Source organism: Lygodium microphyllum, chromosome 17 (genome assembly GCF_053477565.2).
Source record: "Lygodium microphyllum isolate KBCC chromosome 17, Lygodium_microphyllum_v1.1.10, whole genome shotgun sequence".
Lineage (NCBI taxonomy): Eukaryota > Viridiplantae > Streptophyta > Polypodiopsida > Schizaeales > Lygodiaceae > Lygodium > Lygodium microphyllum.
Window position 1 is genome coordinate 78,026,290 of NC_141151.1, and position 20,458 is coordinate 78,046,747.

Here is a 20,458-nt window from a genome sequence, read left to right on the forward strand (position 1 = left end):
AATTTACAGGTTTATGAGAAAGGGCTCTTGGCTGTAATTCATGCACTGTCTACGTGGAAACATTATTTGTTGGGGGCTGATTTTACAGTGCGGACAGACCATCAGACTTTGAGGTACTTTCTGATGCAAACAAAGTTGTCAGAGAAGCATATGAGATGGGCAAATTTTCTCTCTATGTTTCATTTTCAGATTGTACACATTGATGGTAAAAAGAATGTTGTGGTTGATGCATTGTTACGTAAGCCACAAATTTCAGCCGTCATTATGGTTTATCACACTGAGTTGGATGCTATGAAAAAGCAATATGCTGCTGATTCGAACTTTTGTAATGTTTATGATCAGCTTTGCAATGGCCAAAGGCATGAGTATTTCATGTTAAGAGATGGATTTTTGATGATGCATGGACGACTGTGTGTCACAAAGTAGTTGAGGCCTAGAGTAATCATTGAAAGTCATGCTCCTACGTATGCAGGACACAGAGGTATTGATGCCACAGTCAAGGCAGTGGAGCATTTCTTTTATTGGCCAGCTTTGAGGCATGATGTAGAGCAGTATGTTAGGGCATGTATCATATGTCAGAAGGTAAAGCATGACAGGCAAAAGATGCCGGGCTTGTTGCAGCCCTTGCCTATTCTAGATAGGCCTTGGCAGAGCATTGTTATGGACTTTATCTTTGAGCTTCCTAGGACACCTACAGGGAATGATGGGATATTGACTATTATTTGCAGGTTTAGCAAACAAGCCCATTTCATTCCGGTGAAGAAGAAGATAAAGGTTGATCATATGGCACGATTATTTATGCAGCACATTTTCAAGTATCATGGTATGCCTGAGTCGATCATTAGTGATCGAGACCCTCGGATGACCAGTCTATTCTGGAAGGGGTTGTTTGAGAATATGGGTACCATGTTGAAATTCTCATCATCCTTTCATCCGTAGACAGATGGTCAGTCTGAGGAAGCAAATTCCAGAGTGTTGGATCTTTTGAGGTGCTATGTTTCAAACCACAAGACACAGTGGGAGCAGTATTTGCCATTGTTTGAGTTTGCATACAACAATATGGTGCATAGTTCCACTGGCAAGGCTCCATTTGAGGTGGTTGAGGGTGGCAAGAAGGTTCCACCTATTTTGCACACTATAGATAAGATCTTTGAGGCTGATCGCTTTGTGGAAAGCTTGGATGTAGCCTATGCAAAGATAAAGTATGCACTTTAGAGATCACAGGACAAGCAAAAGCAGATAGTTGATCGCCATAGACGTGTTTTTGCAGTTTGCAAAGGGCGATTATGTATTGCTGCGTTTCGAAAAGGCAAGGCTGAAAAAGATGAAGGGAAGAGAGAGGTTGTATCCTAAGCTAAGCATGAGATACTATGGGCCCTTTCAAGTGTTGGAAAGAATCAACAATGTTGCATATCGGCTGAAATTACCTCCACATTGGCGGATACACAATGCCTTTCATGTCAGTTTGTTGAGACCTTTTCGTGGTGATGTGCCAGAAGATGTATCTGCTGAAATTCAGCCAGAGGTTGAGGAACTAGATGAGATGTTGATACCCGAGCAAATTTTGGCACATAAGGAAAGGAAGGTCAGAGGTAAAGTTTTCAGAAGATATTTGGTGAAGTTTCAAAACTATTCACCAATGGATGCAAAATGGATGGAAGAGGATGACTTGGCAGAGCATCCTCAGTTGTTGCAACTTTATCTCGATGCCTTTCGGTTAGAGCCGACTTTGGATCGGGCTTAATCAGGTTCAGCAGAGCGGGGGTTCGGAGCATTGCGTGATGCTCAAGGGGGAGGTAGCACTTCCACTCCACCGGTTTTGGACAGCTCTCATATGTGGTGGATCTTGGATGTATTCAGCATGCATCCAAGGTATTGTGCTGACAGTATGTCTGCCATGAGATCACTACTCGGTGTACTAGTCACTGTGAGATACATGTATATGAGTATGGTTGTCACCGCGGCTCTGAGACTATACTTATGCATGAGTTTTTGGACGAGTTGGTATGAGTTTTTGCCTTAGTTTTGAGATCAATTTCTGATTAGTTTCAGCTCAGTTTTTGATTAGTTTGAGAACCGTTTATGATCACTTTGGGATCAGTTTTGCATCAGTTTCTGATCAGTTTTTTTTACCATCAGCTTGTGATAAGTTTTGAGTCACATTTGCAGCCATTTGTGATCGGTTCTCATATCAGTCCGTGATCAGTTTATGATCAGGTCATGCTCAGTTTTTAATGGTTTACAGCTGATTCCATGGACAGCCGCATGTAAAGGAATGTCATTGACAGTTTCAGCCATGGTTTATGCTGAGAATATGGTTTACTGTGGTTTTGAAGTCAGAACGGTTGAGAAACATGAGTTATGGATGCATCCAATGGTTTCTAGCAACAGTTTTGGACTGTTTTTCAGTTTTTTATTATGTTTTGCTGGCTGGAAATTTTCAATAAGTTTTGCGCATATGCAACGGCTCGACAACAGTGGCCAATGTTGTGGTGACTGTCATACCAAATTAAAATTCCAGTGCTATATATTTTTGCTTTGGCCCAATGCAGTGCAATCGAGGACGATTGCAAGGTTTTCAAGGGGGAGGTTTGTCACGCGGACGTGAAATTTTGAGATGCTTTGGCTGAGTACCGATGACTTCTTACCGAATTCTCCACTATGGGGACTTCCAAGTTCTCTAACGATCAAGTCACATTGTTTTTGAATAAACTTCCAAGGAAATACTTCAATTTTGTGAAATGTATAGTTTCAAAGCCTACCATGCCTAGTTTCTATGAATTTGAGTGTCAGTTGTTGCGTTACGCATGGTTGTTCGATCAATTTCATATGAACTCTTCCTTAGAGGGGGCTCTTGTTGCTCATTCTCAGAAGGGGCAACAAGGGAAGGGTAAACAAAATCAAACCTCCGCTCAAAATTAAAAACAAACTTAATTTGGGGAATCCCAAGGAAACTCCCAGGAAGAATGTACCTAAAAAGAATAGATATTGTCAACATTGTCAAAAGGCTGGTCATTTTGATGACGAGTGTTGCTCAAAGGCCAGAGGCACAGTATCCAAATCTAAGTCTCAGACCCCTGCCCCTCAGTCGGGCAGCCCCAAGCAGGGGAGGCAGGGTGATTGCAAGGGGCAGTTTAAAGGTTAGACTCATACTGCCACTGCTCAGCCATCTCAGTTGACAATGTTCTTAACTCCAGAGGGCTTGTTTGAGTGGTCTGCAGAGGCCTACATCGTCTCCACAGAGACAATAGATGTGATCTCGTCCACATTTGTGAGTTGCCTCCTGATGAGGTTACCGTAGAGGCTCACTCGTCACAGCCAAGCACTTCAGCTCCTGTTTGGATTGTGGACAGTGGAGCTACACATCATATGACTCCTATAGAGGACATTTTCCGTACCCGAGCCCATGCAGCCAGGTGGGTCTGCGTAGGAAACTCCTCTGTCAAGATTCAGGCTCAAGGTAGCGTCAGTTTTGCCCCACTGACAAGGGTCTGGATTTGGCTTCGCTGGACAATATATACCATGTTCCCCAGCTTGGGATGAACTTATTATCTGTTCAGCAGCTTTGCTAGTTGGGGCGAGTAGTTTTCTTTACATCAACCACAATCGAGATCCTTGACTCTCAGATTGGTTTAGTTATTGCTCGCGACGGTGAGGCACAGCCTAATGGCCTTTACCATATGACTCACTTTTTGACCAAGTAGACAGTTGAGGATTCCGTGTTTCATAGCTTCCAAGCATTAGCCACATCTCAGGAGCCTACGAACAAATGAGCGTCTTTGGCACTTTCGCTTAGGGTATATTGGTTATGACTCTCTTTATGAGTTATCCCGTCGTCAATTGGTTGAGGGCCTTTCCCGTCTAAAACTAGCTCATGATGTTTGTAAAGCTTGTTAGCTCGGAAAGCAACACCATATCCCATTCCCTCAGCAGTCCACACATCGTGCTGAGGAGCCTCTTAGATTGATTCATGTTGATCTTTGTGGGCCGACATCCATTGCTGCCTTGAATGGCGCGCTGTACTTCTTTTTGATAGTGGATGATCATTCTCGATAAATGTGGGTGTACTTTCTCAAGCATAAGTTCGATGCTTTCACATATTTTTTTGCTTGGGTGCTACTAGTTCATAACCAAACTGGACGTCGTGTTGGTTGCATGAGGAGTGATAGCAGTAGCGAGTTTAACTCCCAAGAGTTTTCCGAGTTTCTACTGAAGCATGGCATTTCACTCCAGCTCATCTCTACTAACTCCCCCTCTTAGAATGGAGTCGTAGAGCATAGGAACTGGACAGTCATGGAAATGGCACGCTCTATGTTGTTTGCAGCAAAGCTTTCTGAGCGTCTTTGGGTTGAGGCTGTTAACACTTCGGTGTACATCCTCAACCGGTGCCCGACTGCGGCTCTTCTTCAAAAGACACTGTATGAGGCATTTTTTGGCTCTTGGCTTGTCATTTCCCACTTCCAAGTCTTCGGGTATCGTGTCTACACACACACACACACTCTCTCTCTCTCTCTCTCTCTCTCTCTTGATGATAAGATAAAAAAGCTCAATTCTCAAGCTGATCTCCTTATTTTTGGTCAGATATTTCTCCAAAGTGAAAGGTTATTGTTTGTTCGCGATCCTTAGACAAACAAGGTGATTGTTAGGAGGGACGTCGTTTTTTACGAGAGAGATATTGTGCAATCCTCTGCACAGGATTTTGATTCTATTCCTCCTTCCACATCATTGGAGATTGTGCCTACTGAGCCTGGTCTACTTCCCGCTCTTGACATTCCTGCAGATTCTTCATCTCCCAGGCCTCCTCCGCGAGACTTGTTACCTTGCTGGTACCAGCAGACCATGTAGGATTCGGGGATGCTACCCTTGGATTCCACTTTGGAGGGACCTAGAGGATCTACTCGGTTTGCTCCTCAGGCTTCATTTGCGTCGTTGTTTACAACCGATTACATAGCGCATTCTGAGCCGGATACATGGTAGGAGGCTCTTCAACACCCTCAATGGTGAGAGGCCATGGAGAAGGAGCTAGAGAGTATTGATCGAAATGAGACTTGGACATTGGTGGATCGTCCGAGCCACAAGAAAGTCATCGGAACAAAGCGGATTTTTAGGACCAAGCTAAAAGTTGATGGGACTTTAGATAAGTACAAGGCTTGCCTTGTCGTGCAAGGGCTTTGACAGAAGCATGGCATTGATTATGAAGAGACCTTTGCTTCTACTTTTCGGGTTTGACATCTTTCCGATTGTTTCTCGTACTAGCCGCTCACCACGATTGGCCGATATATCAGATGGATGTCAAGAGTGCCTTCCTAAATAGTTATTTGGAGGAGGAAGTCTATGTGGAGCAGCCATCAGGCTTTTCTTTAGGGAACCCGAGGGATAAGGCATTTCTCTTGCAGAAAGCTCTTTATGGGTTGACGCATGCACCGTGATCTTGGTTCCATAGGATGGATGAGTTCTTACGGACTCATGGATACCATTCTACCCCTTATGACTCGAACTTATACGTTTGATCTATTGTAGAGGGGGTTAGCTATATCTTGCTATACGTTGACAACTTACTCATCACAGGCTCAGATTCTGCTGCCATAGTAAACATCAAGGCAAAGCTTAGTGCTACTTTTGAGATGACAGACCTTGGTTTGTTGTCTTATTTTTTGGGGATGGAGGTAGTTCGTTTTGGGGGATGCATTTCTGCGTCACAGCAGAAGTACACACTTCAGCTAGTGGAAAAACACACTTTGGATCAACACGGCCAATGGCCATGCCTCTTGATCCTACTGTCCACTTGTCAAAGGATACCCTAGGACATCCCTTCGATGCACATACTTATCGTTCTATTGTAGGAAAACTTCTTTGGTTAATTCATATTAGGCTAGTTTTAGCTTACTCAGCTAGCATATTCAGTCAGTATTTCACAGCACCTAGGATGTCACATTGGATTGCATGTCTTCGTGTGTTGTGTTATTTACGGTGTACTTTTTCTTATGGCTTGATATATGGTTCTAGTTTATGTTTGCAAGGGTACATTGATTCTAATTGGGTAGGAGATCATGACACCCGGCGTTCTCATGGTGGCTACCTCTTTACCTTGGGCATGACTTCCATTTCTTGGTCTAGCCGTAAGCACGAGACGGTGGCGGCTTCCACGACCGAGGTTGAGTATCGGGCTTTCTTCGATGGCAGCACCGAGGCCATCTACCTGAGGAGTTTATTGGCGGCACTTTATTTCCTATGCACCTCTCCCACTTGTAGGGACCGGTTAGGCACGGAGATCGAGATAGATTGTCCTACGCACAGTGAGAGCTAGAGAGAGTGAGAGAGAGCAGAGTAAAGAGTGAGCACGTATGTAGGTACAATGACGAGTGTGTACCTTTAGGTTTTTAGATAGATATATATGTGTAAGTACAAGTGCTAAGGGTGTGTTCACACCTGAGCACATTTAAAAGGCACGAGGCCTTTATTCCCAACAGCCTTTAGGTGCCTCCCACTTAAAGGCAATGTGCCTTAAGAGGAGAAAAGAATGAGCTAAGTCTAGGTATGTACAAAGTTGAAATACATATATCTATCCAACTCCCATCATCTATCGGCAATGAGCAAACCGCTTTGTTAGAAGACCCTTCGTGAGAAGGTCTGCAGGGTTATTATCTGTATGCACTTTGAGAAGCTCAATGCTCTTGCTGTCAAGTACATGTCTAATGAAGTGGTACTTCACCTGTATGTGCTTTGTCTTTGCATGAAAGACAGGATTCCGCGTTAGCATGATAGCACTTTGACTATCACAATGAAGAACAGGTAACTCTGTGATGCCAAGCTCTCCCACCAGACGTGAAAGCCATAAAGCCTCCTTGCGTGCCTCAGTGGCAGCCACATACTCTACCTCTGTAGTAGACAATGCAACGCACTTTTGCAGCCTAGAGATCTAAGAGATTGCTCCTCCTGTGAAAGTAAACATATACCCAGAAGTGGACTTTTTGCAGTTTGCATGACCAGCATAGTTTGCATTTGTAAAGCCAACAACAGATGCCTTTTGCTTTCCAAAGCAGATGCACAACTCCTTTGTGCCTTTGAGGTATCTCATAATACCTTTCACTGCATCCCAATGCTTCTTGCCAGGGGTTGCCATGTATCTGCTAACCACTCCCACTGCAAAGGCAATGTTAGGACGTGTAGCAACCATAGCATACATCAAATTGCCAATAGCTGAAGCATATGGTATCTTGGCCATTTCAGCCTTCTCATCATCAGATGTAGGGCTGTTCTCTGCACTAAGTTTCACATATGGAGGCAATGAAACCCCAATTGTTTTCCCCCCCTCCATATTGAAACGCTGCAAAACTTTGGAGATATACTCCTGTTGAGATAGATAGAGTAAGCCTTTCGATCTATCTCTGAGTATTCGCATGCCAAGAATGTGATTTGCATCACCAAGATCCTTCATGTCAAAGCTGCCATGAAGACTTTGCTTCAATGGATCCAAGGCATGAGTATCCCTGCCAGCAATCAGCATGTCATCAACATACAAAACCAAGATAATTAGGCTATCATCTGCTGCTTTCTTGGTGTACAAGCAGTGATCCACTTGACTTCTATGAAAGCCTTGGGACTGCATGAATGTATCAAACTTATGATACCATTCTCTTAGTGCTTGTTTCAGCCCATACAAACTCGTTTTCAGTGTACATACCATTTTTTCCTTCCCTTGTTCAACAAACCCTTCAGGCTGTTGCATATATATGTCTTCATGCAGATCACCATGTAAAAACACAGTCTTTACATCCATCTGTATGAGCTCCATATCCTCAATTGCAACCAAGCCCAAAATGGTTCTCAATGTAGTCATCTTGACTATAGGAGAAAAAATCTCATCAAAGTCAATTCCATGCTCCTGCTTGTACCCCTTTGCAACCAATCTTCATCTTGTAAACCCGTTTGCATGGAAAGGTTTTCTGCCCTTTAGGCAACTGCACCAAGTCCCAAGTGCCATTTTTTTCAAGAGATTCCATCTCTGACAACATGGCTTTATACCATTTCTTGCTGTCTTGTCTGTCCATTGCTTCCTTGAAGCAAAGACGGTTCACCACAGTCTGTCAACATGACATAATCAGCCACATTAATTGCATCAGGAAAAAACCTGTCAAGTTGTCTAGTAGCCCTAGATGATCTCCTAACCCAATGGTCATTGTTTGCTGGCTGTTCTTGCAAATTTCCATTTTCAGCATGCTGTTCTAGCAATTCAGCCTGCAAATCAGCATTAACAGCTTGCTCTCCTGGCTGTTCCTGCACATGTAATGGCTCATTTTCATGGGCAATACGTGGTTGATCATTTCTTGCATTTACAAATTCATTTACAGCAGGTATTTACTGCTGTACAATGGGCACATTTTGCTGTCCAAAAGGTATTTCTTCCCGGAATACAACTCTATGGACCTCCTCAGTCTTTTCGGGCTGTTTGTGCATGTGATCTTCCCAGAAGATAATGTTATTGTTGTGTACTAATTTCCGTTTCTCGTGATCCCACAATCTATACTCCATTTCACCCTCGTCACCATATTCTAGGAAAATGCATTTACAGGACTTTGACTCAAGTTTGTTGCGTTTTTCTTTACGAATGTGCACAAAAGCCTCACAGCCAAATACTTTCAAATGAGCATATGAAGGTGGCTTGCCCGACCTCGCTTCTTTGGGAACTCCCCTTTTCCCCCTTCCCCCCCCCCCAAAAAAAAAAACACCTGTTTGGTGACCGATTAATCAAGTGAACGGCTGTCATAACAGCATCTGCCCAAAAACCATGGGGTAATGCAGCATGAGACAGCATCGTATGGAACTTATCTTGTATGGTCCGATTCATATGCTCTGCAACTCCATTTTGGAGCGGATTATGAGGGGCAGTGAGCTCCCTCTTTATCCCTTTGCTGTCACAAAATGCCTGAAAGGCCTTGGACACATATTCTCTACCATTGTCAGAGCAAAGACACTTAAGTGTCTTATGTGTCTGATTTTTAGCCAATGCCAAGAATTTTTTAAACTTGTCAAGCACTTCATCCTTGCTACGAATAGGGTAAACCCATACTTTCCATGTAGCATCATCGACAAAGGTGACAAAATATTTCTTTCCCCCTAAAGATAATCTCGGTATATGACATACATCCGAATGTACTAACTCTAGAGGAGAAGATTTCAAAGAAAGAAACTTTTTGTGAGACGTCTGTGCATGTTTGCCATAAATACAATGATCACAATACTCAAAATCAGCATAAGGAAGACAAGGCAAGTAAACCAAACAAGAAAGCACTTTCATGGAACAACAACGAGTGTACCTCTTTAGGTTTTTAGATAGATATATATATATGAAAGTACAAATGTGCTAAGGGTGTGCTCACACCCGTGCACATATAAAAGGCACGATGGCCCTCTATTCCCAACAAAAATGATTGCTGGCCAACCAGTTGCTGATCTGGCTGACTGCACAATAAGATATGCAGAAAATTTGTGATCTGCCATGTTGCTCTGCTGCCTGCCCCCATCGACTTGGCCGGAATAAAGCGCCTGCACCTGGTGACCACTGGAAAATGCCCAAACTGACAGGAAATGTGTAACTGTGCCTGAGAGAAGTAACTGTACAACAGTAGCCTGACAAATTGACAATGCCAGTCCTGGGGATGAATAAATCTCTAACAACTACTTGCTTGGAGGGTAATGAAATGAAAGTGAAAGCCAGAAAATTGTCTTCTTCATCTACCATGAATTGTACCAGGAGAATGAATGATTTTAGACTATGGATGTCTGTTTTATGTTAATCAGCACCCTGAAGATAACATTTCAGAGCGTCAGGGGCGTTGCATCTACATAGCTGCATGGATAGTCTCATGTAGCATATGATCATCTCAGGCTTCAGCTAAAGTTGGTCATTTGTACACATTCATGGAACTGGAGAGGTGAAGGAATGTAGCTTAGCAGCACATTTGAGTATGATATGTTTCTGAAATAACTGTGTTGCTAATAATTTTGGAGGTGCTCACAAATGTTTCCTTTTTTCTTTTGTATGCATATTTGCCTTTTCAAAATGGAGTGTTTTTTTGGTTTTTGTTTAGGCATTGCAATCAGGCCAGCTTCAAGTTGGAGGCTTGGTGACAGAGGGCAGTGCTGGAAGTACTGCAATAAGTCTTGCTATGGTTGCTTCAGCATATGGATGCAAATGCCATGTGGTGATTCCGGACGATGCAGCTATTGAAAAGGTTTTCTGTTTTAACTTCTTCTAGAGAGAGGGGATGGGGGATGGATCTTTTGTCCATCAATCCACGTTATGCATAGAGTTGATGGTTTTTGGCATTTTGAATCCAATGAATTTCTGTATCGGTTTAATATTCAGTGCACTGGAAAATCGAAATCATTGTTTTTTCTCTTAAAGCTTAACTAGTTTGTTGTATTCCTATTGCCATTCTTTCAGTCTCAGATTCTTGATGTATGTTTTGAATTTGTCTAAACGATAGCTCATCCCCTTAGCATGAAACTTTGCGTCAGGGTCAGTACAACAATTTTTGATCTGTAAGGTGTGGTTTTATACAACATGCATAGCTGAGAGATCAAATATTGGCATGTCTGTGAGTGGAGTTAGAGGATCGACTTTCAATCTCTGCCAAAGTAATTTGTCAGCTGACTTTAGCGAGAGGTTTTCCAAAATTTGCCTGGTAAAGATCTTCTAACTAAAAGCTTCTTATTTTTGGTTTGTTGCTCAAGGATTGCAGTTTGTGTTTACACAAAAGTTAAAAAGGATGGGGCTGCAAAGAAGCCACCTCTTACTTGAGCTGTGACATCAGGTCAGCACTTTGATACATTGCTGGATTGTGATTAAGGAGAAAGAAACTTGTACCATTCAAGTTCTTGCTCACACTAGATGACGCTTGAAGCTGAACACAAGTTGTGGATACAGCAGTTGGATGTACATGGTTCATCTACCTTTGCTTGGCTCCACCAACCTTTCCTTTATGCATCATTATTGACCATCATGAGCACCACCAAAGAAGGCTTACAGCATGAGGTATCAGGTATCTAAGCCTCGGTTCAAAGTGGACTTGCCAAGCATCTGTAACTAAATAAGATTGAAGGTGCAGGAAAGAAGATGAGACATAGCTATCAGGAGCAGTGACAGCTCATGTACAGCTATTTTGGAAGTGATGCTGACGAGCAACAGTAGCAAGATGGAGCATGAAAAAGCCATAGAACTGAAGGCTCCAACTTCCAAGACATAATCTTTGAGAAATTAGAAAGATTTGAGTGCCATAGCCTCTGTTTACACAAGAAGTGGAGATGGTTAGGGGTCTTGGGAAAAGCCTTGTGGAAAGTCAAACATAGTGGAATTGTGCACGGGAAAACTTTATAGCAAGTATTATGATCATTGAGGGGAAAGCCAAGCTACAGACATTTTATTAGAGAGGTGTGAACCCATGGTGCTTCTTTTTTCACACTTTGCTAGTTTTATTTTAAGTTGAATGACAAGGGCAAAGGCTCAAGGGACTGATAAGGAGGCTTATGAATTGATTATGGCCATGTTCACAAGGCCTATATAGAGGCACCTTGATATATGAAGTTTATATGATGCATTGTTGCACATTTTGCCAGATCTTGTTTGAAGCATTTGACAAATGTGCATAAGTCTCATGGCGTGGTATGGGAGCAAACAAAGGCTTAAGGGACTGATTGTAACTTACCTTTTATATATAAACTATTGTCAAGATATATTGGCTCAATGATTCACATTAATTTGATGCTCATAGAGCTGGAAATATGGTTTGTGTATTATTTAAGTATTTAAAATACGGTTAAATTCTCATCTTTTCATTCAAGGGTAGCCAATGGTGAGAATGCTTTGTATTACAATTGGGTCGTGATGGATGAGACGCCCAAGAGGAGTAAAAGTTTAGTTGAGTGGTTAGATTGACTAGAAAACCCAAATGATTAAGGCTTTTTCACTGAAGTGGTCACATTGACTAGAAGCCCGCATAATGAGTGGTTTCAATAGACGAAACCGAGTGCTCACGATTAAAAAAAAAACCATGAACTAGTGAACCTTTACAATGAAGCTCTCTTAAATCCAAATTTCACAACTTTTGAATTTTAGGAGGTTATTAGTTTTGGAAGTTATTCCGATGGAAATTTCATTTGTGTAAAAAGCTTCGGAATTTTGTTAGGAACAATTTTTTATCCAATAACTATTTCAAAATCTCAACTTGTTAAGATACTTTTGAAGTAGAAGGTTTGGAGGCTTCTATCTCTAGAAAATTGACATCTAGCATCTAGAATAGGATACCCTTTTTGCATGCAGTTTATTTCAATCAAATCCTGTAAAGGGGGAGGGGTTGATTTTCCTATCATTGTAGTATCCTCTCTCTCTCTCTCTCTCTCTCTCTCTCTCTCTCTATGTGTGTGTGTGTGTGTGTGTGTGTGTGTGTATTGATCTTTCTATCCTTTAATTTCATGGTGACAATTGATCAAGCTCAAAATGTTGTCATTTTTATATTCTTCTCAATGCTTACATAGGTATCAAAGCAAGGGCTTTTTCCTTGTAAGAACTTTTTTGGGGTGACGACGTCTTGGAGCTTAGCATTCTTATTGCAGTTCACTATCTCAAGAGGCAGAGAGGAGAATTGTGGCCGACAATCGAAAGACTCTCGACACTTTGTATTTCCATGATTCTTTGATTATGAAAAGATACAAAGATACAAGGAGTTGGAAACAATTATAGAAATTTATGCCTTGATGGAGAAGGGCAAAAGTGAAGGTTGAAGCAAAGGTCTTTGAAGATTTTCTTATAGAGAAGGCTCTTGAGAGAGATGCTATTATTGTTGCAAAGGCCTACCTTAGCATAAAGGATATTGATGTTATTTATGTATCAAAGTCTATGAAGGATAATGCATCACCTATCATTTGAGGATCCGCCCAAGTTGTAACTTCAAAGTTTCATCGTACCCAAGTTGCCTTCTTGTCCCAAAAGGCCCTTTGTGAAGAAGGATAAGAAGAAAGTCAAAGAATTGGCTATATCTATGGTAGTTGAATCTCCAAAGATACTTTAATAAAAGTAGACAATGCTAAACGAGACTTTAAGCTTGGAGAGAGAGTATGAAATTTGATGTTTTCTATGGTAAGATAGATTCTCAAAAAGCTATGTCTTTTATTAGACAATTTGATCTTGTTAGCTTACTTATGCCAGTTATGTCAATTTGTCATCTCCTCGTTGTGAGCTTCTATGAAACTCTGACATAGACATAGCAGTTTTGGTAGTTTAGGTGTATTTTTCTTTATTTGTTGGCTTTCGCTGTGCATTTTTGGGCTAGTTTTTGTTTTTCACAGTGTGCCTATACCTGTTGGACATTGTCATTGTCATTTGGGATTTTTTCGTAGTCTCCTCTATTTTTTCTGGCATTTTCTTTAGTGGCCAGCATTAAATGCTAGTCAACAAGCTTTTTTGGTACCTACTGGTGTAGGTTGGCCAGATTTGCTATTTATAGCCAGAGCTCTCAGTTGGCAGACACACACACTCTTCATTTTTCCCTTTGCAGGTGCACACTCTGACACTCCGACTCTCCGTGCTTGGTATTGCCATTGTCATTAGCTTGATTTGGTGTCCTCATTGACACTTTGGGCTGTGTGCAGGGACTGATCAGTCCATCTTCACTGTATTAACATTCTTTTTCAGTTAGTGCATTATTCTTATACGCATCCTTGGTCCGATGCCTTGGCCTCTTTGGGGTGATTACTTGGGCTTCCTTGATAAGATTACTGTCGCCTCTGTAGTCTTGGTAGATCATTGGGTAGCCAACATGCAGCCTTTACCTTGGCTGCTTTGGAGTGGAACACCTTGGGGTAAAAGAAAAATCCATATCAAGGGTTTATTTCTCACGGCTCAGTTTTGGGCTTGAGAGGAGGGGTGGAGCTAAAAAAGCATTAGCTTGACCTAAACAGCCCCAAAACATGCTTAATTAATGAAGAAAACCTCTTATAAAAAGAAACGCGATCCTAGAGAGTACTGTGTTCCACATGCAAAATCCTAATTTGGGTGTTTCAAACTTTTTATGAATAGGCATGTAGCCCATCACTCTCCCTTAATCTCATTTTGTTGGCTTTAGGAGCCGTATCTTTGCTGTCCAGACTGCATTCGCGGAGGACATTGCAGTCAAAGCTTCTCTCAACCATTTGCTACCATTTGACATCTAATTCCAGCCTTCACCACTTGTTTGCAGCTGTCGCCTGGTACCCTAGAGCTGTTGCCTACAGCTTGCTACCGCGTTTGATACTGAGGTCAACATTTGGTGTTGTCGCCATTAGCTTGGAATTGTTGCCCTGATCTTCTCTCTTCTCTAAATGCTGTGTTTCTAGTTTCTAGCTGCCGCCCTGACATTCTCTCACCTCTGTCTCCTGCATTTGCAACTAACAGTTGTCATTTAGATTTTCGTTCTCCTCAGGTACTTGCGTTTTTAGTGTCTCTCTCTTGCATTGCCATCTATATTATCAACTCCAGCCTTCCTTGACTATGTTTGTTGGTGTTCGATACTCGGAGGCTGCATTTGGCTGTGATTCATGATCCATTTGGAGTACGACATACTCTACAGCTCATAACCTCTGTCTTCATCCCAGAGATACGAGAGTTTGAGGTTTAATATTCATTGCATAGTGTGTTTGCTGCATGAGCACTGTATATTCATTATTCATTCACTTTATTATTCATTGTGTTCATTGTCTCTGAGTTACCCTAACCCTAACTGTGTTCTGAGTTTATTAGTTTGTGCTTTATCATACAATTGGTTTTGTGCTTTTTGCGCTTAGAGTATTTCTTTACACACTCATTCTCCTTTTATTTATCTATCACAGAAGGCTCCGTCCGAAGTGAAGATGCCATCCTTGATACCCTCGGTGCAGACGCCTGTCTTACCTTCATTACCCAAAGAAAAACTCGATGGTTTCAACTATTCGTTGTGGTCATGAAAGGTGGAGTGCATACTCAACAGCTTTGATCTTTGGATGCTTGTTTTTAGATTCCATCTCTCGTCCTGAAGAGAATCTAGCAGATGGGACTTCTATGGACCAAGTATCTTTGTGGGATCGACTCAACTCTCAAGCCTGATCCTTTCTCTTTATAAGTTTGCATGATTCTATCCTTATACATGTTTGCATGTCAAAGATTATGGCGGAAGTGTGGAAGAAGGTTGCGTCTTTGTATTAGCACAAGACGTTTGCTCACAAGATTTTACTTGAGAAGAAGTTGCAGATGCTCAGTCTTGATGATTCCTCTTCTATGAAGGAGCACATCATGAAGATGGAGGACATGAGAGGTGAGTTGCCTCTCTTGGTCGGATGTTATTCTCTAAAGACATGGCTATGGTCCTTCTAGCTCTCGGCTCCTATCTCCTTGGTTTAATGTCTTCTATACCAGCCTTATCACATCAAGGGTCCGCAAGACACTCTTATGGGAGGAGCTTTCACCACTTGTCTTAGAGCATGGCGAGCGACCTTAGAGAGGTTGCAACGAGTGTTTATGGCTCCACGAAGACATTTACTATAGATATAGGTGGAGGAAAGAAGAAAAAGGCGCAGACCGAGGACAAGAAGAATGAGAAGAAGGAGAAGAAGCCCAAGTACCCACACTATGGGAAGGGCACTCATTTCGAAGAGAAGTGTTGACAAAAGTACCCCCAGTTGAAGCTAAAGGAGAATGATTCAAAGGATACAAAGGCTGCCTTGGCGACGACAGAGTTTGTCTTTGTGCATGTATTTGTTGAGGAGGATACGGCCCTTGCTTCTTTCGTTCAGGAGAAGCCTTGGCTTGTTGATAGTGGGGCCTCTTTTCATATGACCTACAAATAGGATTGATTTCAAGATTTGAGTGCTAGAGGGGGCACAATTACCATTGGTGACAACTCTATCGTTCCCATTTGAGGAGTGGGGACTATTTCTTTATTTCCAGATAGGCAGTCTTCTTTGGCCAAAGTTCTCTATGTACGTGTTTTAGCTTTTAACCTATTGTTTACTCATGGTCTTACATCACTTGGTATTTGCATGGTATTTACATAGGATGCGGTGACAGTAGACGATGCTTCTACAATTGCCATTGTTTGGACAAGATTCAAGGAGGGTGGGCTTTAAACGCTCATAGCCTTAGATGCGAGGTCTTTCCATAGCTTAGACTGCTTTAGCATGCTCATTATGGTCATCTACATTTTGATGCTATACGATGGGCTTCTGGGAAGAAGATGGAGGGACTTCCTGATTTGCCTCCTATTCACACTTTGTGTCCTAGCTGTTTGCGGGGTAAGCAACAGAGGCAGCCTCATCCCTACGTTGCCATTCAAAGAGATTCTACTCCGCTCAAGTTGGTTCTCACTGATCTTTGCAGATCTAGGGACATGGACTCCCTTAGGAAGGCCAAGTATTTGATGTTATAGATGACTTTAGTTGTTATTTATGGCCTTATTTTCTGGAGTACAAGAGCAAGGCGTACTCTTGTTTTTGTGAGTGTAAGGTGTTTGTGGAGACAAACCACCTTTAAAGTTTGTGGCGTACAAGCCAATCATGGAGAGCTTGCTTCTAACCTCTTTTCTCAACTTTACAGGGATCACAACATTCGGGTGGAGTATACCCATTTGAACACACCTTTGAAGAATGGTGTGGTGGAGCATGCGAATCGAACCACGAACCATGCTAGAGATTGCCTGATCGAAGCTGGAGCATCAGGGTCTTTCTTATACCCTTCGGAATGAGGCGGTGGATATTGCGGTTCACATCTGCAACTCTTTCTCAACTTTTGTATTATAGAAAATGACTCTCTATGAGGCTTTCTTTGGTTGAAAGCCCTTTATGTCTCACTTTGGCATCTTTGGATGTGATGCATTTGTCCATGTAGACAAGAAGAAGGGAAAAACAAAACTTGACTCGAAGTCTAGGAAGCTCATCTTTGTGGGCTACAGCACTACCACGAAGGGCTATTGACTCTATGACCCAATGATATGGAAGCTTGGGGTGAGAAGAGATGTGATCTTTGACGAGGCTTCAGCCTCCAAGGATCCTATTGATGGTTTTATTGTAGGTGATTCTTTATCATTGATAGACTCTCCTCCACCCTTAGTTCCTCTGCGTACTTCCAGGTTGCCTCTTAGCGCCCCTTTTTCGTGTTCGGCTCCTCCCTCTTCTCCTTCTCCACTCTCTACTGTGGATTCCCTACCAGCTTTGACGGATGCAAGTACTACTTCTTCATCGCCTACTTTCACCCCTTCAGCCTCCCCTCCAGAGTCTTCTTGGGCTGATCAACCGTCGGAGGGGGAGCCTTCTTGAGATGAGAAGGATTCACCTTCCCTTGGCAAGGGAGAGTTTTCTTCCCAGACTGGTGCATTGTAGGTAGGGGAGACTACTCAATCTTCCTCGTAGTAGGATAAGCTCATTCAGATTCCTCGTTGGTATCGACAGCTCATGCAAGATTTAGCTGTTTCTCACTTTTTTGCTTCTCCTACGTGTCCGCGTTGCCGAGGAGTCAACTCGCTTACATGCCCAATGGAATAGTTCACTTTTGTATAAAATATGCTCTCATATCATAGATTCTTTATGGCAATGAGCCTACTAGGGTTAAGGAGGCTCTTGCATAGGATATTTGGCGTCAGGCCATGCAGGAGGAGGTCGATTCTATCAAGCGTAATCACACTTGGGAGTTGGTTCCGCGTCCCTCGAAGCAGAAGGTGATAGTTGTAAAGTGGATCTATAACATAAGACCAAGTTACCTTGCAGATGGTTTCCTTGGACAAGCATAAAGCTAGACTTGTAGCCAAGAGTTTTGCTCAGAGGCCAGGTTTGGACTATTTTGAGACTTTTGCACCTATAGTTGGGATGTCTATTATTTGGGATATCTTGGCTCTTGCAGTCCACCACAGTTGGCCTATTTATCAGAGGGACGTAAAGTCTATCTTCTTGAATGGTATCCTTCAAGAGAAAATTTATGTTTCACAGCCTCTAGGTTTTCTTGTGCAGAGAAAGGAGGACCATGTCTACAGATTGTGGAAGGCTCTCTGTGGCATGAAGTAGGCTCCTCGTGGTTGGTACTCAAGGATTGATCGATTCTTTCTATAGAGTGACTTCCATCGGTGTGCTCATGACTCTAAACTGTACTTCAAGGTTGACGGTGACAGGTCTATTTTGCTCACCTTGTAGGTGGATGATCTTATCATTAAAAGGAGCTCTACTTAGGAGGTTGATTGTATTGGGGAGATTTTGCGACAAGAGTTTGACATGATGGATCTTGGGAGCCTACACTTCTTTCTTGGGTTGGAGATCTCTTAGATGGTACAAGGCATTTTCATTTTGCAGCACAAGTACATTACGGAACTTCTCTCGGAGTTTGGTATGGCCATTTGTCAGTCTATTTGTTGCCCCTGGACCTAGAGTCCAAGATTTTGGCAGCTTGAGATCCCTTTATAGAGGCCATCTGTTATAAGTATCTTGTTGACTCCCTCATGTGGCTTATTCACACTTAGCCAGATGTTTCTTTTGTTGTGGCATTGTGTTCTTATTTTATGAAAACTCCCACTCAGGAGCATTGGAGAGCAGTTCTGCTTGTTCTTCATTATTTATAGGGGACTCGATGCTACGGGATCATGTATGGAGAGGGTATTGCTCTCTCTGGTCAAAGTGATTCTGATTAGGCAAGTGATTTGGATTTGTGCTGGTCCACTACAAGTTCTCTCTTCTCCCTTGGATGGGGAGCTATCTCATGGAGTAGTAAGTAGCTTATTGTGGTCCTTTCTTCTATAGAGGCAAAGTATTGTGCCTTATATTCTATAGCTATGGAGGCAATTTGGCTTTGCCACATGTTGGCAAAGATTGACTTTTCTCAACTTGAACCTACAAAGCTATGTGTGGACAACCAAAGTACTCTAGCTTTAGTAAAGAACCTTGTGTTTCATGCCCGTGCGAAGCACATGGAGGTTCAATATCACTATGTTCGAGAGCCAATTGTGGATTCTGAGTTAGCTACAACCTATTGTCCCATGGAGGACAATGTGGCAGATCACTTCACAAAGCCTTTGTCTTAAGGCTTCTATGCTTCATTACATGTGGTTGTTGGGTCTTCAAATACTCCTAGGATCTTAGAGGAAGTGTTAGCCTGCCTATATTACTTAGGTCAGTTTGTTATCTCATGGTTGTGAGCTCTTGTCAGAGTATGATGGAGATAAAGGAGCTTTGATAGTTTAGATGCATTTTTCTTTATTTGTTGGCTTCTTGTGTGCATTCCTAGGCCAGTTCTTACTTTCCACAATTGCCTACATGTGTCGGAGATTGTCATTGTCATTTGGGATTTTTCTAGAGTCTTTCTTATTTTTTGTGGCATTTTTTTAGTGACCAGTATTAGATGCTAGTTGGCCAACTTTTTTGGCATCTATTGGTGCAGGTCGGTCAAATTTGGGCATTTATGGCTTTATAGCTAGCTCCCTCACTTGGTAGACACACACACTATTACTAGGTGGTGACACTTTTTACATTTGCTTTTCTTATTTACTTATATAAATATTTTATTTTTCTTTTTTTTTGTTGCTGTTGCTTCTTACCCCCAGAGTTCTCTTGGAATAAGCCAGGATCTTTGCATGGCCAGAAGAGGCAGCCATTGGGACAAATTGGACTAATGGTTTGTCTTAGCCTTAGGACCGGTTCCATATTAAATGGGCACTGAAGAATAGAATGCTAGTGGTTTGGGATTGTGTGCTTAGCCATTGGAGATGGTGTAGGATAATGAGCCTGGTCAAGACAGAAGATGCATATGTGAGAATGCTCATGAAATAAAAGTCACTGTAATTGAGCCACATTATACTTTTTGATGTGGTCACAATGATGAAAGTTGCTCAGAACAACTTGAGGAATGCAGGGGTCACCATCCCTAAAATTTAGGGAGTTACTATTTTTGGACCCCAGAATGTGTTCACATCATTATCTTCATTTTTGTACGAGGATTAATTCTCTTGTCTATGCCGAGGTCAAATTTTGCACTGATCATGGAGAATTTGAGACCAGAAGGTTTAAATGGAAAATTGTTACATGTATGCCATGTGGCACAAATTCTCAAAAGAGAGAGAGAGAGAGAGAGCATTAAAAAAAAACGTAATAGGCAGAAGGGGCAGATGGGAGAATGAAGTTTTGAGGAGCTAAGGGCAGTGCTGCAAGAAAATCAGCCATGGAGAGTACTTCTACATCTCTGACTCAAGTACAGAGATAAAGCGTGCTCCCTGTGATCAACTCTCTCTCTATTCTGAGAGGAAATGCTTCGCATGATGGGCTGATTCCATCGAAGGTACAATTCTGTGTTTTCTCCGAAATTTTGCACATGAATCATTGAGTATTGGTCACAGAAAATGCAGGACATGCTGGACAGTAAGAACAATGAATTCAGAGATCTGCAGACCGTAATTCTGCACATGAATCATTGAGT

General features: G+C 42.2%; 1 protein-coding gene across 3 annotated transcripts in view; it reads left to right on the forward strand.

The window, feature by feature from the left end:
- Positions 1-20,458, forward strand: part of LOC148022065 (Pyridoxal-5'-phosphate-dependent enzyme family protein) — an 86,349-nt gene that overhangs the window by 15,043 nt on the left and 50,848 nt on the right. For all 3 annotated transcript variants that reach the window (XM_087696694.1, XM_087696692.1, XM_087696693.1), the window contains one exon: positions 10,092-10,235. In XM_087696694.1, the coding sequence (XP_087552820.1) occupies positions 10,092-10,235 (144 nt within the window). The remainder of the gene's footprint in view (positions 1-10,091; positions 10,236-20,458) is intronic.